This window comes from Cyphomyrmex costatus, unplaced genomic scaffold (genome assembly GCF_001594065.2).
Source record: "Cyphomyrmex costatus isolate MS0001 unplaced genomic scaffold, Ccosl1.0 scaffold602, whole genome shotgun sequence".
Classification (NCBI taxonomy): Eukaryota; Metazoa; Arthropoda; class Insecta; order Hymenoptera; family Formicidae; genus Cyphomyrmex; species Cyphomyrmex costatus.
In genome coordinates, this window is record NW_017280159.1 from 130472 (window position 1) to 148030 (window position 17559).

General features: G+C 34.1%; 2 protein-coding genes across 5 annotated transcripts; one reads left to right on the forward strand and one right to left on the reverse strand.

Annotated features, from left to right (window-relative positions):
- Positions 1-7034: 7034 nt before the first annotated feature.
- On the reverse strand, positions 7035-11879 carry LOC108779616 (endoplasmic reticulum metallopeptidase 1). Its single transcript, XM_018547064.1, has 14 exons — positions 11733-11879; positions 10845-11397; positions 10639-10766; positions 10420-10551; positions 10226-10346; positions 9830-10138; positions 9486-9715; positions 9161-9341; positions 8883-9067; positions 8621-8776; positions 8316-8521; positions 8131-8243; positions 7865-8040; positions 7035-7627 (listed from the first exon to the last, which is right to left on the reverse strand). Exons 1-14 carry the CDS (start codon positions 11733-11735, stop codon positions 7463-7465), a joined length of 2658 nt encoding a protein of 885 aa, XP_018402566.1. The 5' UTR covers positions 11736-11879; the 3' UTR covers positions 7035-7462.
- Positions 11880-15132: 3253 nt separating this feature from the next.
- Ttc1 (Tetratricopeptide repeat domain 1) lies at positions 15133-17339 on the forward strand. Of its 4 annotated transcripts, none has more exons than XM_018547079.1 (5): positions 15133-15170; positions 15312-15573; positions 16168-16344; positions 16427-16612; positions 17041-17339. In XM_018547079.1, exons 2-5 carry the CDS (start codon positions 15316-15318, stop codon positions 17218-17220), a joined length of 801 nt encoding a protein of 266 aa, XP_018402581.1. In that variant the 5' UTR covers positions 15133-15170; positions 15312-15315; the 3' UTR covers positions 17221-17339. The 4 variants fall into 4 exon arrangements, with proteins under 4 accessions (XP_018402581.1, XP_018402583.1, XP_018402582.1 ...); XM_018547081.1 differs by having other exon boundaries at positions 15135-15166; XM_018547080.1 differs by having other exon boundaries at positions 15136-15206.
- Positions 17340-17559: the final 220 nt, after the last annotated feature.

A 17559-nucleotide genomic window follows, 5' to 3' on the forward strand; every position in this document is an offset into this window, starting at 1 on the left:
GCATTGGCAAAGTGCAATGATTCACAGTATTACATTGTGTCAACTGTGTCTTTTGCTAGAAAACGTCTATAATATACAGTTATATGTGATACATATGCTTTTGGCAGGTTGGAATGTTATAATGATATTTGCGAAATATAAAATACTCGATTAGTAATTAGATAACGCTGTTTCTGCCAATCAATGGAATGTAACATTAATATAGAGTGAGAGAAAAAAAGGATGGATTCACCGTCATTTCTCACACCGGAACAATGCGCAACATTGACGGGCGCGAAGAGGAATGACGTATAGCAGGGTAAAGATCTCGGTAGAAGTAGGCCGTGCAAATGAGGTGGACTCTGTGGAACGCATTTACTATAACTGAGGCAACCGGTCGCGTGTTAATTGCAGAACAAGCGGCCACAGTTTTGTAGGGCGCAACGAACGGATCGACACGAAGCGATTCGATGCGAGCGAGAAAGACGTGGGATATAACAAAGGGAGGGTTTTCGCGGCGATCAGAATGTAGAATTGAGAACGGGGACATACGCGAAATATAGAAGCGTCCTGATTTTTCCCTCCCCGAGATTGGCGTCAATTGTTGCTCGGATGGAAAGCGAGGTGCGTCCCGGCCGCGTTATTAGCGCGCTAATAATTAAGAGGGGCGGTAATTAACTTCAGTTGAGACTTAAGTGATAACACGGCACACCTGCGGTCAACAAGTCGTTTTACAGAGCACTCATAATTGCGCGATGTTTCTAATTAGCGAAACGCTGATGGAAAAACTTCCACACACCACACTTCGATCGCGGTTTGGCGTTTACCCAAGCAGAGCAATAGGTCACAATATCGCCGAAATGATAATGTTAAAATTGGACCGAGGCATCATTATCTCTTTTCTGCGATATTGCAGCAAAAAAAATTCATAAATATTCACCACTGCGGGGTGATCCGCATCGCGCGGATTCCGGAGCTTGCGCAAGCTCGAAGATCTTATGGAGATTTGCGGGGGCGTCGCATGAGTTGCACATTGCATCAATGTTAAAAACGCCTCTAATGACTTTTAATTCTTTACTGCAGCTATAAAAACTACACCAAATGTTAGTAATGCTATATGTTTTGATTTCTACTCGAAAATCATCGTTGGGCTGCCGTCCCATAAAATTTACAGGGAAACGGGTCACCGTGACCAATCACAACTCTGCAGTCATTATATATACTCTTATGCTTTCTTTTTCTGCAATTGTGATTGGTCTCGCTTCCGTTTTGCTGTAAATTTCTGCACATGGGACGTCAGCCTTATTCATCGAATGTTAAACAAAGTAAAATAAAGATATGAATGACAAAGACATCATATTGATTTATGTAAGATGCTCATTAGTCCAGACGACTTACGCTATACCTATGTGCGGTAATACAATAACTTATGGTGTCAGGGTGTGTTCTACCATACGAATATTGTTTCTGCACATCCATATTTCTTTTTTATCAAGATCTGCAATGTACTTCTATAAACAGAACCCAGAAATCTTACTCTGTTTACGTTATACGACAAATGTAGATCCAAATTAAATGGTCCGAGGGAAGAACATCGTCCTCTTCGGTAACAGTATCGGATGAGATGCAACACAACAATCGAGAAAAACAGTGCAAAACATTCACAAAATCACTCCGCGAATTGCGAAAATTTGATGGATCTAGAAGTGTCGAAGCGACACCTCGTTTAACAAAAACGTTTAAATTAATGAAATAATTATCGGCCAATTTCAATCGCTCTTCTCTAATTAACGGCTTGATGATGGCTTGAGCACCGTACCCCGGAGTGCACAGCGGTACCAATTGACACCTCACGTTTAATTCGCGCACGTGAATCAAGTGCGCGATCAGTCGCGATAAGCTGACGCCGATTGCGAAGCACCGCGGGCGCGAGTGTGCTTATATAACATTTTTATCGTTTTGCCGGAACATTCAAAACAGGCCTCGCGACAGCTTGTCGCCTCCGCGAGAACCATTCCATCGTCGACCGTCGAGGTCACGAGTTGCCTTTGAAATTCCCGACTTAAGTCTATGCCGATCACGGCTGAGTGTATATTGTAATTAAATAAAACCCATTGTCAATTGCAATGGATTGAAAAACAGCTTGCACGTATGTATCGATTAAGACAAATTTCTTTTCACGTTTTATTGTCGATCCGTTTTTCAGTGGCTTCTTTTTTTATTCGCGCGCGAGGGATTATTTTAAAAAGCTCTCCTTTATCGCGACGATACCACGCCCGAGGCCGCGCGTCTTATCGCGATCGAGCATACGTGAGGAAATCAAACGTCCAATGATACCGCAATAACACTGTCGGCATGTTTATAAATCCGTATGAAGACCCGCGGTACTCCTCCCGAGGTCTCTCACTTGTCCATAAGAATGCGTTGAATGTCGATTGAAAACGGTCGGACTGAGAGAACTAGTGGACAAGAATGGAAGTCAAATGGTAGCCACATTATAAATGTGTTTTGAATTTGAATACCTACATCTCGATTATTTTGAAAAAAAGATAGATAGTTTAATTTATTACACGCTCTTGGGAAAATATCCTCTCAAGCGCTACAAAACTCACAACCAGTCACATAAATGTTACATTAAATATAGAGGTCGACAGTTTTACAATGAGTTAAAAAAAAAGAAGAGAAACATGTAATAAAAATATATTATAATTTAATTTAATTACGCAAGCAGAAAAAAAATTGAGAGTGAGAGAATAAAATATATATAGAATAGGATCGTTATTATTTATTATGCGTTTTGAGACTGGAGCGCCAAATATATATATATATATATATATATTGAGAGAGAGAAAGAGAGAGAGAGATGAAGATCTTACGTAGAGAGCATACTTACTCGAAGATTTGAGAGAGGCTCATATAGCTTTCTAGATAATTGCTCGAAGTTCTTCCTCCTTGCAAATATTCTACTAATATTCTGCTAATAATATTTTCTTCTAACGTGATCAATAACGACCCACTATTTTTGTGAAAATTCACGTTTTGTTCTAGCACAGGGCGCAATCACAATCATGTCCCGAGCATGACACAAAGATCAGTGTGATGGCATGACGGCCACGGATCGTTTTAACTAGGAAATCGTTCTCGCCTTACAGGATGCCGATGCGTCAATATTGACACATTTCTTACGAAACGCAAGAGAACCGGGCTTTCAACCGTCTATCTCCGGTTCTCCTCTATCTGGGAGAATGCCGAAAAACCCCCACGAATATATCAGTATACTAATCCCGACGAATAAATTCTTCTCTCATAATTCTCCGATAAGATATTTTAAATATGTATTTCTAAGATTATATTAAGTATAATATATATAATTAGATGTGCACATTTAGTGTACATAATATATTATGTTTATGCATTTAATAAATAATTATAAATATTGACGTTTAAATATATACTTAAACATTTTTTTTTTAAATTAATAATTTATTTATTAAATGTAATATTTATAAAATAAGTAGCGATTAAAATATCATTAAATAGAATTTATAAATTAAATATTACTGACATCACTAATCATAATAGATGTATTAATCATTAATAATATTAATTAACATCATGTACATATTAATTAATGTTAATTATTAAATTACACTCTACTTTTTCTTTTGGATTAATGGAAAAGTAATAACATGTCGCGTCCTGTATAAGCGTTATAATTGTCTATGTAATCTACGTTACGCGAGTACTTAAATAACATAACAAAGGTAGAAGAGTGTTGTTCAGGAAACAGGAAATTGATTCGGTGAACAAAAGATTTGTTGGATAACGAAGACAATCCTGTATTGATTAAACGTAATAAATCGCATAATAGTAACAAACGTCTATGAGATTGTTTGTGTAACAAAATCGAGAGAAGAAACAATTATTAATGCGTCAGTATGAACAATTTCAGCTCGTATAAATACATCAATTTATTAATATTTAGCGATTCGTATTAACTAGATTTACCTAACTTCATTACTAATATGCTAAGGAAAATCTGATAAAAAAAAAACATGATCAAGGAAAATAAAGGAAATAGCTAACATAATATGTATATTAATTCTTTATTTCCTCTCTCATATAATCTCTTAATCATGTAACAACAACTGCCAAGTAACAATGTCGCAATATATATCGATAATTGAATATAATGCAAGCAGGAACATATGCCTGTGTATATATAAATTAGTAGAGAAACAAATAATAATATATATTACTATTATTAATATATTCCGTTTATCGAACGTTAAATTCCGCGAGCCATTCATGATATTTTATTACTAAAGTGTCGCCCTGCACGCAGAATAACGGAAATGAATTATTAGGCAACTACAATTGTACACTTGTCACGCAATGGATGGATCCTTTTCCTTTGGCCGGTATTTGGCGTAAAACGAAGTTACCAAAGTACAGATACTTTGTATAACTCAGGATAATGACGTATGAAGATACGCCTTTCTACATTTTAGAAACAATTGCACTTGTTAATCTAAAAATCTCATCTGTCATAATAGCAAAAATTGAGGCAAAGACTTCGTTTTACTCCTAACAATTAAATAAAGATCCTGTTAACAAGCGTTCTACATTTTTCGTGTTTATGGTAATACCGTTTTGAGTGAATATCCAAGCGATTGCCTAAGAAGTTATGGAACACATAAAGCTATCTTCGTAAAGATAAGATATAATACCGTGGAAATTAAAAAAAGCAATACAACTTAGTGACACAGTTATTCTCAAGCCGTAATAAATGTCATGAGATGACAAAAATTATCAAGTATCGCTTAATTATAATTTTGTGCACAAAAATTAAATATTATTTATTGATAGAATCGCGATCATAAATTTGTGCAATTGAGATTAGCGTTATTATTGACTAATTAACATTAAACTTTGTGCTGCAAGCTAATTAACGAACAAATCGATGAATAATTAAATAATTAAAAGTCTAGTATGGATAATTCATTAGATATTATAAATATAAAAACGTAACAAAAAAAACTTAATCGCATACAAAAATATACATATATTACATAAACGTTTTTCAATACGCTTTATATTAAAAATGTTTAATTCGTTAAAATCGTATATTTTGCTATTACCTCTTTCCACTATATTATATAAAATTATTATTTTTTATAATGAATTTTTTTATAACGCGCGTACACTATTTAATACTAATGTTTTATACAATTTCCTACCCGAGAAAGAAAAATTTAGTGAAATCACACAATATAATGTACTCATACACTATTGTGTCAAGCATTAGTAAAGTAAACAATTCGGTGAAATAGGCGTTTATTAAATTCAGCGATATATCTCGATATAGACTGGTAGAAAAAAACTTCCATTACGCGTAAACGGTATTTTCTATTATTTTAAATTGTTAAATAGATACTATGTGATCTGTTATGATTTAGTTCAAGATAAAACTTCTGTGTCCACTAAATGACAAAGATGCTCGGTTATACATTGAGAAAAGTTGATGTAAAGTACAAATTTTGAAAGAGAAGGAGAAAACTGTCCCTTTTAAAACGACGTTAGAAGAATTAGAATAATTACTCTTAATGTGCAATAGATGTTTTCATTCAAAATATTGTGTCTTATATTACGAAATAAATATTTCGTATGCCAGCAGATATGTAATTGTAAAAAATATTTTTAATGTGGGCGAAAGAAAAAAAATTTTCATCGAGAAGAAACCTGTCTAGAGAAATGGAAAAGTTAAGTTAATTAAAAATAAGCTTGATACCTTTAGTACAACGCGAGAGTAAAAAAGAAATAGTAGTGTCCCTAAAATTACTAAAAATCGTTAATTCGTATCAGGAATATTTACGTCAAGTCTCAATTTGTTTGATATGCTATTAAAAATATGGATTCTTTTTGTCCTTAGAACTAGAGAAAAGAGGAATGGTTCATAGATTGTGATTATAAACAATACAAATAGTAAACCCTCCTACAAGATGCTGATATTAATCGAGACTCTTAAAATTCATTGGCATGCAATATTCGTGTAATAAAATATTCAAACTTAAGAATAAAATGCAACATATTAGGTATATTCTGCATACATGTGTGCGTACGTATCTGCGTATATTAAAAATTTTTTCTATTATATACTATCCGAAATATAAAATTTCTTTAAAACGCATTTGATTATCTCTCGTACCTCGAGTAACTTTTGTTCATCATGATATCTAAACAATCACGACGTAAATATAAAGTACTATTCGTACGTTCTGTCACTTAGACTGTATTATTATGACCATGTTCTGATATACACTACCAGTAGTGAGCCAGTACTGAAAAACTAACTATAGTATACATATCTATAAAACACATAACGTACACTATAGATTTTGAATACTGGTAGTGTATATCGAAACTCTGATTATAAAGTGACTTTAGTGTGGATGACAGCATCGACTGTATTTTATAGCGAATAATAGATAAGCGAGCAAACTGTGAATTTTTGCATTTATGCAAACTCTAAAATATTAAAGCACGTATTATAGTCTATAAATGCTTAGACAGCACTTGCATTATTTTTGTAAAACATACTCGATAATACACACTAATGTGTGCGCGCTAACCACCCGATTATTGATCTAGTTATCCCGCGTGAAAGAGTAACTTGAACTAGTACTGATATTTTGATCAGTAAATTTGAAGCGCGTACTAAGAGAACGTACACGCACACACACACACACACACATTCTCTCTCTCTCTCTCTCTCTCTCTCTCTCTCTCTCTCTCTCTCTCTCTGTCATGCAATCACAATTTCTATATATTGTAATATAATTCGAATTTTTAAATTTTAATGAATTTCTCCTTTATCGCGCGATATTTGTTTTCTTTGTGAAAATTATAAAATCGAAAGATAACGCATGGAATCAGTCTAAAGCTTATGATATGCAATATTATCGTACGCTTCTACGAAAAATAATCGTAGTTATCACCTTCGAAAACGCTCAGGCAATGTATTTTAATATATTATTTCTCTTTCTTTCTTTCTCTCTTTCTCTCTCTATATATATATATATGTATGTATATATATATAATTTTTTAAGATATTTTTTTAGGATTTAAATCTGAATCCAATATCTTAAGCTAATTCGAAATCGTCTCTATTAATGATAATATATGCAAGTAAAAAATTCATATATAAACTCCGAATGGTAACGCTTTTATCCGTTCCATTCTCTATCGCATATAACGTTTCTCGATACTGCAGTCGTAATATCTTAGGAAGTATTTGAAGGCTAAATCTAAGTATTTTCAAACGATATTACATCGCCATGGCATTAGGTTTTGTATCTCGTGTGTCGAAAGCATATTATTTTAGTAGGCTACTTTGTTAATTCATGAGATGATTTGCCATAGGACAATATTGCTTTGTTTTAGTCACGTTTACCGCATTAATTGTCCTGTTGTTGTTTTCATCTTATAATTCCCATGACTTATATGACGCTGTCCAGGGAGCGATGACAGTCCATGACGGGAACTGTGCCAAAAATTTCTTAAATCTCAAAGATTTTTGATGTTCGCCGTGTAAAAAGTGTCCGGCTAATGCGATGGATAAGCACGGTCCTTTTTGTTTCGTAGATACCTAAACACAAAATTTTGTTATTTTATCGCAAAAATATTGTAAAACCTATATCTGATTAAAGATTGAGATTGAAATTAATCACTCAGAAGAAAAAAATGATATCAAGTTTAATACACTTCGCATGAGTGATATATTACATTTAATCTCATTATTAATCTCAATTTTAATCTCTAATCTGATACGCACAACGCGGTATAACATAACAAAAAAAAATACATATTTGTCTTGCAAACTTACATTCAGTTCAATAGAGAATGTAAATGGCACGCAATCTGAGGCACATGCGTAATAAATAAAGTAAGTCTCTCTATCGTTCCACCTTGGACCTAGTAATGGTTTCCCATCAAGTATAGACCATTTTTCTAAATGAACACCTTTGTATGGAGACAAAATTATACCTATGTGGTCAGGGCCTAAATAATTCAAAAGACATTTGATTTTTATTTTATTAAAACACGTATGTAAAATTTAAATTATTGTACTTAAACTTTTGACTATCTTACCTGTGACGTTAAAAGTAAAATTAACAATGTTCTGTTTCGTAGTCTTCGAAATTACTTCAAGATTTGTAGGAATACTTATGAGCGGAGCGGGTCCTGGTATCCAGGTAGTTTTCCTATAAAATGAGCCCTCTCAATTCATGTAAAGTTTAATAATCGAATAATATACTACCGATTCCGATATATACCACAAGAAAGTTGTAACCGGCATTAAATATGGAAAACCACAGTATAATTCCTTCTCACAATCCTTGACTGTTGGCGTCGCGGCAGCTATTTCAGGTACTATCGATTCTATACTGTGAGGACTATTCATATCTAAATCCACTAACCAGTATCCTGTACCAAAATATCTATCACTACCATCTACATTGTAATACTGACGTTGACTATGCTGTAAATCAAAGATACAATAAATAAAATATCTGCATACAATGAACCTATACTACCTTCTATCAAATAAGAATATTCAAGAAACACAAGATAACTGTACCGCGATCATAAATCGTTGTGGAGCAGGCGACAACGGATCACCACTGTAAGGGAATCCAAGTGGTGTTAGAATTAACACAGCAATAGCAATTAAGAAAATTCCAACAATCACACTTATAATTCGTTCTGCATTCTTTATTAGAAGCACTATTGGCAACTGAAAATATTGTGAGTTATATTTTACAATAGATTAAAAGACAATTGTACAAATTAAAGATACAAATTATGTTATGCGAATAAAATTAAAGCAATTAATATTTTACCGTGAAGCATAATAGTTGGCAGAATAATATCGACAGCATGTTAGCCATTACAACTTCAGAATTAATACTGCCACCTGATCGTCCCATTATTGGGATGAAGAGATAGAGAGCACCGAGCGCTAAATAAAACGACTGTATGTAAGATAAACTTAACGACCCCAATTGGTAACAAAGCCATTTCCAGTCTACAATTGACACAGAAAAAAGGTTAGCATATAAAAAAACGTTAGTGTATAAAGAAAAAAGATTTATAAGAAATGAGTTCCAAGTGTCCTTACCTCTCCATTTGTTAAAGAAATTGTGTCGCACAATATTTCCAAGTGATGGAAATAAAACCCAGTGAAGCGGTATGAAGCCTGATCGTATTCCAAATAAAACGCATATGAAGAGAATCAACATCCATATCAGGGAATACGCGTCGTAGTACATATGATACAAAATCCATGGAGAACCAACTTCCTACAATCATGGATTAGTATTACTTGTATGTGCTGCGATAAGTTTTCAAGTAAACTTTTAATCTATTTTTATTGATGATATTCAACTTAAAACACGTAATTATTGTAGCAAAATTGTAGGCGACATTTCTATTATTGTACTTACTTTTTTCTGCCTCGAGCCAACATGCAGGAATATGATCATTGACACAAAAACAGTTGGACAAACATATAAGAAAAACAGCCACGCCGGTCTTGCGTACCAACTCATCACTTTTCCCAGCTTGGTCAGAATCAGGCCGATTAATGTACAAGAAAACATAGATGCCAACCACGAAGCCATGATTACTCCGACGCACATCAGCACATATCTCATGTACATCCAATTCTTAATATCTGTATCCGATAACGCAGAATTCGATTGTATTACTCAGATTTGTTCGAGAAAACGAGAACCGATTTGAGGTCTACTGGCGCAGCCGGATCTAAATAATAATTATATATTCTTACTTCTACGTGCACTCTGCATATTCAAATGGATAGAGTACCCAGCTATAATCATACTGGCGATATTAACTGTACTAGCAATGTACTGTGGCCATCTAATAACAAATGCGCCCAAGAAGTCGAAGAACACGAGATTACCCCGTGCTTCTTCCACATCCATCACGTCCGATAAATAATCTCCGAATATTATTCCTTGTGTCAATGCAAGAATATTATCTCCGGTTCTTTGTAAGGCTCCTAGCGGTATTTGATCAACGTTATCAAATCTAGAGTGATACACATAGCCATTTTTTGACCATGCAAAATCCAGCCCTAAATAAATAAAATTTTAAATATATTAAAGTAAACATTTTCTCTAGTAATATATTATCAATCGTATTATAATCAAATCTTTTTTACCAGAAACTTTTCCGAAGTCTCTAAATATCCGAAAGTCTGTATCACCAGGTACTATACCACTCTCAAATATTTCCTGAGCTAACGATGATGCGTAAGGATATGGTACGGATTTGGCATAAACCTGACAAACGTGTCATAAAAAATTAAGTTTAATGCTAACAAATAGCAACGAAAACAATAACGAAATAATGTACCTCAAGAATCCAAGGATTGTGAGGTCCAGCTTGAAACAATAATTCGCGACCACCAGCACCACATGCCTCCAAATTTATGAATGTTCGTACATCTTTTGCCCAAGGATGTTGTGTTATAAAACCATGAGATGCCTACATCGAGTGTAGAATATGTTATCATGGCTTTAGAAATAATCAATAAATCAGAATCCATCAAGATTAGATATCAAATTAATATACCTGCAATAAGTTTTCCTCTGCTCCGTTGAATAAAAATATAACGCTGTGCTTCAATATTCTTGGGCTTTGAGTTATTATCCGTAAAGTTTCTAACATTACAGCACAACCAGCGGCGTCGTCAGAACCACCTGTTTTTTTTTACATAAATAACAATTACTTATGCAAATAAGAATGCGTCACCTATCATACATGGAGACGCTTGTTACCTGGGCTTTCTAAAAACGTATCAAAATGACAATTAAGCAGCAAGCTATGCATTGTAGGCCTGTGAGGTCCGACTTTGACAATAACGTTTTGTACGTTTCTGTAGACATTGGTCATGCCATCGAGAAACTTGAGTGGAAATGCGCTGCTGTGCTTTGTAATGTTAAGGAGAATCCTATGATTCTCGTGCGCCGTTCTCATCACATTATTGATCGTTGTCGTTAGAAATTTTACAGCTAGGATTTCGTTCTTGTAACTGCCGGCGATACGAGGTCCAATCGACGTAAGATTCACGATATGATTACGAGCTCGCTCGGCGACGAATTTTCCAGGATGCAGTCCTTCCGTGCCAATGGTAATCGGATCGGGCAGATTTCTCTCTAAGACTATTATAATGAAGGACATGAAGAGGAAGTATGTAAGAACGAAGAGGAGATGCTGGGTATCATTTGGCAGTATATCTTGCTTCCTCGAAGCGATCCTGTTCTCGTAAGGTAATTCAGTCGACGTTCTCTTCGTCGTGTGCTGTCTGAGTCTCACTCCGTCCCTCTGAAACTGAAATATGATAATCACACTGTGTTTATGTAAACGCCGCTGTATTTGCATAACAAGACGCACGACGCGTTCTACGAATTTTCTTTAACTGCAAATTAGAGAGAGAAGGGAGTAGAAAAAACAAAGAAGGAAAATTTAGCGCTAACTATAGTAAGTTTTATGTCCACGATACTAGAAATCGCTCCGAGATCTTGAACGGAGAAAAATTGACAATTAACATTTAAACATTTTAAGCAACTGGGCCATCTGACCTATATGAGAGATCGTTCAATTCACCCTCTCCGTCTCGCGGAGCGATTTCTGACATTCTGCCATCACAAGGTTTTTCGACTCACCATTTTAGCGAAGACCCTAATAACAGAAAAGGCACTTTATGCCGCCGGGCTCTACGAGCGGACTATACTGCGTAAACGGGAACTCCACCGCGTTGCGTTTACTACTCGGTCTCGCTCGCCGCATCGGAAAACGTACGACAGGTGTTACACCGCATCGGGCACTGCACTGGCCAGCACTGACGACTGCACACAGTGCACGCACACACACACACACACAGGACATAGACCGCCTTCGTGACAGATCGTGACTTCGCGCCTCTCGTTTGCGCGACAGAAACGGAGCGACGCGACGTGGCCCGTACACATACGTCATATTATATACCCCCTCCCTCTCGTTCTATCCTTTTTTCTCGCGCCCTCCCCCTCTCCTCTACCACTTCTTATCTCTTTCGTCAGCTTATATTTTTTTTATTTTTACATACCACATTCTTTTATTTTCTTTGCACTTACTTTTTTTTGTATTGTCATACTGCAGCGTATGTATTTATGTGTGTGAAAAATGATACTAAAAAAAAAAGTACTTTCTTTCTTAGAGGACAAAAAACCTATGTAGAAAAAACAAACCAAATTCCATTCCATCCCGTTCTCTCGCCTCCATCATTGATCTCTTTCCCTCTCTCTTTTATGCTCCTAATTCACACCAATTGCAATCGCGCCTTCAACGTCGCGCCGACGATCGATCAATCATTCTTCATCACGCTGAAATATTTATTCGCGCGAAACTCGTACGCCGTGACGAACGCCTATAGAAATTTCACCTCGGAGGTGTTTACTAAAAGCGCGCGTTTCCTCTCCGCTTTCCCCGCGGCTCTCTTATAATTTTTTTTCTCGCGCACAATTTATCAACATATATTTACTCGGTTGATGGCCTTGATCGTCTAGGTGCTCGACCGACATCGCGTCATATTATATTATCGCACTAATCAGTTTTGACCGTTTTATATGATTACGACATCCATACGGCACTATTTACGGACCGGGGCTCGCTGCAAATTGAGCGCGGCAATTCCTGCCTACACCCAAGATTTTTTTGTCCCACCGATCGGAAAAATAATTATGCACCATCGTTGAACGCGTGACATTGATAGTGATATCTATCCTCACGTTTAAAATTCTAACGAGTAGAATTGCGTAGGAACAAATTACGAACGTCAAAGAAAAAAAAAAAATACGTAATTGTAAAATAAAATTAGATGTTGTTTACCACTAACGTAAATATAGGTCAATTGATTTTTTATTGTGTCTTTATATTCTTTAAAACGTAAGAAAAATATATAATGATGCGGTCAAATGTTATAGAATAAGGCAATAAGAGATAACAAATAATCTGGAATTAAAATAAAGATATGTAAGAGGTAACCCAGAACTCTTTCTAAATTCTATATAGAATTACCACATTTAAATTTCTATACCGCTAGATCTATAAAATGATTTAACTCCTTTAATGCTACGAAAAATACCTGCATGTTTTTGAAGGTTGCATTATATAATATCATGTTTTTTTTTTAAATGAAGAGTACGCACATTAATATGAATAATAACCCTTGATAGCAAAGCCTGCGGAAACAGATTTGGAGCAGAACCTGCTGACAATGTTCGATTGCAAATTGGCAACAAATTGTAGACAGAGTCTGTATTGTCAGCAGACTCTGTTCGGTTTTTGCTACCAACCTGCTGACATGCTGTCAACGTCTGCTGACAAAAACATGTCAGCAAACGTTGACAGCAGTTTGGCAGCAGTTTACTACCCTCTGATAGCAAAATGATGCCAAATTGCGCGCAAATTGGCAGCAAACTCGATCAGATCTTGACTACAAAACCGTAGCCATCTGCGTCTGCATTTGGCTATGGATTTGGTGACAACATTTACTGACATGTTTTGCAGCAGATTGGTGACAAAAACCGAGCAGAGTCTGCCGACATGATCTGACAGCAGATTGGTAGCAAAAACCGAACAGAGTCTGCTGACAATATTTGGTAATACGCAGACTCTGTCTACAATTTGTTGCCTTTCTGCAATCAGAAATTGTCAACAAACTCTGCTCGGTTTTTGCAACCAATCTGCTGCAAAACATGTCACTGTCAGCAAAAATGCGGACGCAGATGGCTACGGTTTTATAGTCGGTTTTGCTATCAGGGAATAGATGTTGGAAGGAAAAAAAGAAAAGAAAAACTAGGATGAACAAAAAACAACTAGAGTTTAAATAATAAAAAACAAACTTAATGTGCATTATATATACGTAGTCGCTATTAGATTCTTTTAAGGCTGCGAGGAGCTAAGCCAATTGTTGATGCTTACAATTATATTAAGAAAGTAAAAATAAAATTAGACATTTATTAATAAACAAACAGACGTTTTGACCTTATATGTATAAGATTTTAAATCTCTCGACAGAATTTCAATATTGTTATAATTATATGTAAGAATTTTAATATCTCGACAGATTTCCAATATTGTTAACTATATGTAAGAATTTTAATCTTTTGATAGAATTTAATTTCTTAAATCGCTCTAATTAGTGAATTATATCACCGAAGATGCATCAATCTCATCTTATAAATACATTTTGCGTTCAGAAAAATATGATATATACTATTGAGAAATGTGGATACTTTCTTGGACACTGAAGATAACTTAATTAATAAATATCTATTTTTATTTTTACTTTATTGTTAATATAATTGTAAGCATCAACTGGCTTGGCTCCTTATAGCCTTTTGTTATTCTAACTTTATTTGAATTTATTCGTTGAAGCCTTTATCTAAATTCATTTTGAATTTAAAATTTTTCTTTTAAATTTGTTTAATACTTAAAAATTTTATAGTAAAAAAGTGTATACAAGTTAAAATAATGTTTTACAAAATAAACTATTAATAGTAATTAACTCATATTTGAAATTAACTGAATTAAATTAAAAATTATTAACTTATTTTGTTGATAGCTTATTTATTACACTTAAATAGTATATACTTCTTAATTATTTAGTATTAATTGTACTAATAATTAATAAACTATAATTTTATTTATTCAAACTCTTGATCATAGCCCCATTCTTTATATAGCTCATTTAGTGTATGTATATTAAACATACTTAAAATGAAATAGACACGTGTATGTATGTACATAATTTGATAAAAACAAAATAAAAGTGAATGTAGTTCAGTGCAGCCCTTAGGTGCAGCCACTTCTGACGTATATCTACATAATATATATATATATATATGTACATCTGTAAGCACAGCGTGTAGTCACAGATGTCTGTGGATGTAGTAGTGTAACCGTAGCCTGTAATTTCAAGTGCAGAAAGTGCAATTCAGTGTAGTTACGAAAAACAGATGCAGCTGAACGAAGTTGGCTGGAAATCGAACGACAAGCGCGATCTACCATTCGTCACGAGAGACACTTCGAGGAAGCATCAGGGCGTCGCGTGTGTGTGTGTATGCATTTTCTTTTTTATTCAAGATCAATTTCAGGTTATTTTCGTCGCACAGCTGATTTACATGTACAAATTTATTGATACTCCACACGCATTGACACATCTGTTCTTATTCCCGTAAAAAATTCATTTCGTTTAACAGTAACATGGCGAGTTCGAACAACAAATCGCAGAGGCTGTCTAATGAAGAGGTCATAGAAGAACTCACCAAAGATCTAGAAAGTTCCTGCATCCGAGTGGACGATTCTTCCGATGCGAACGCGCGAGCGAAGGACGATCAATGGGACGTCGTAGATAAAGAATGCAATGAGGATAGTAATGATAATGCACAAAATATAGAGGAGGACGTAGACGAGGAGCTGCTTAAGGATAGAGACCTGTTACTCACAGAAAGTGAGCAAGAAGTATGTCTATGATATTTTTAAAGATATCTTCTTTACAATATTTTTTTGCTTTCTAGCAAGAGAACACAGTGTAACACAGTAATCATCTTATTATTAGGAGCTTTTCATTTCCTTTTAGTGACACAAATGTCATTTTATCTTTCTTGGCATTCTAATAAGTAACAAAGATAAATAATTGTATGTTGATTTGTGTCACCAAAAGGAAATCATCTTTGTTTAACCCTCCAACAGCATATATATATATATATATTAGATTCTAACAGTCCTTATTTCTCATATATACTTGTGTCATTTTTATAACTTTTCTAAACTTTTTCCAATATCTATATAGCAGAATAATGTAGTACAGACCTTAAAGAACATGTTAGAATTTTTATAAAATTTTTTAGCACTTTGAGAACCTCAAAATCAAGTCTATCACAAATAAATAATATATAGTTCTAAGGTGCTGAAAATAAATATGCTGTTGCAAGGTTAAGACTGACAAGCTATAAGGATATAATATGATTCGCTGTGTTACACTGTCATCTGTGTCTCTGAAAAGCACCCTTCTATTACTATTTTTTGTATGTTGCAATCCATTAATTTTTGCAGGCATTGAAAAGTGAAGCAGAGACTCTAAAACAGGCAGGCAACGAACTTTTTAAAAATGGCGAATATGTACAAGCGATATCGCAGTACACACAAGGATTGCAAACTTGTCCTTTAGCATATAGCAAAGAAAGATCTATATTGTATGCAAATAGAGCAGCAGCAAAAACAAAATGTCAGGTGACTGTCAAAGATGCGTTCATCGATTAATACTGCATGTTTGTATATTTTATAGCTGTTATTAAGAAGTTATTGTTTTCAGACAGAGAAAGATTCGGCGATATCTGATTGTACCAAAGCTATTGAATTAAATTCAAATTATGTAAAAGCGTATATAAGAAGAGCACAGTTGTATGAAGAGATGGAGAAATTAGACGAGGCATTAGAAGATTACAAGAAAGTATTAACATTCGATTCTAGTCACACAGAAGCTAATTACGCTATCAGGGTAATGTATATTATTTATTTAAAATATGAATTTTTGTTCTATAATGCAGCTTGTAATAAAGATTAATTTTTCGAAAAAATGCGTTTAAAGTTTTGATACATTTAAGTAACAATTCCAAACAATGAATAACTGTTGTATTATATATATATATATATATATATATATAACAGTTTTTTATTTAATTAATTTTCGTTTTACATAATTAGTTGATCTCATTTCTTGAGTTCTCAAAAAATGAGATAAGTAAATTCCTTTCTTTAAAGCTTTAATTTAAATTTATAAAATAGCAATTTTAGTACCAAATATTATAGTATATTACTTATGGATATTATAATTGCTAAATTTAAATGCTCAAAAGTTAAAAATGTTTAAAAAGCAAAATTATATTTTTGTAATTTTTATTAATATTACATTTGCTTATTTTTCAGAGGTTACCTCCATTAATTGACGAAAGAAACGAAAAACTGAAGACAGAAATGTTGGGTAAATTGAAAGATCTAGGAAACATGGTTTTGAAACCTTTCGGCCTTTCCACGAATAACTTTGAATTACAGAAGGATTCCAACAGTGGTGGTTATTCCGTAAAGTTCCATCAGAACCCCATGTAACAAGCTAGTTATATGTTTCTTATTCATAAAAACAATTATGGATAAAATTTGTCCTTTACCTGTAAGAAATTAAGATATATTTGTATATATCTGCACGAATCCTATTATGGATTTTATCCCTCGCTCTATAATTAAATATAGACATTGATGAAAGATTGACAGGATAAAGTGATTCAAATTGTGAAAATTTCATCAGATTTTACATAGAAAGTTACTTTACAATTTTATAAGACATATTTATATATTCTATATGGATATTACTTTGTATTTTATTCTTAACTCTACAATTAAATACAGATATTGGAATCTCGACAGGATAAAATTATCCAAATCATGAAA

Excerpts from the sequence above, each read along its gene's own strand:
- LOC108779616 (XM_018547064.1), bottom strand. Across the intron at positions 9,342-9,485 it reads TTGGCTCGAGGCAGAAAAAA|GAAGTTGGTTCTCCATGGAT; the intron begins GTAAGTACAATA and ends CCATGATTGTAG. Across the intron at positions 8,244-8,315 it reads CCGGTTACAACTTTCTTGTG|GAAAACTACCTGGATACCAG; the intron begins GTATATATCGGA and ends CTCATTTTATAG.
- Ttc1 (XM_018547079.1), top strand. The coding sequence starts at position 15,316 with ATGGCGAGTTCGAACAACAAATCGCAGAGGCTGTCTAATGAAGAGGTC. Across the intron at positions 15,574-16,167 it reads TCACAGAAAGTGAGCAAGAA|GCATTGAAAAGTGAAGCAGA; the intron begins GTATGTCTATGA and ends TAATTTTTGCAG. Across the intron at positions 16,345-16,426 it reads CAGCAAAAACAAAATGTCAG|ACAGAGAAAGATTCGGCGAT; the intron begins GTGACTGTCAAA and ends TATTGTTTTCAG.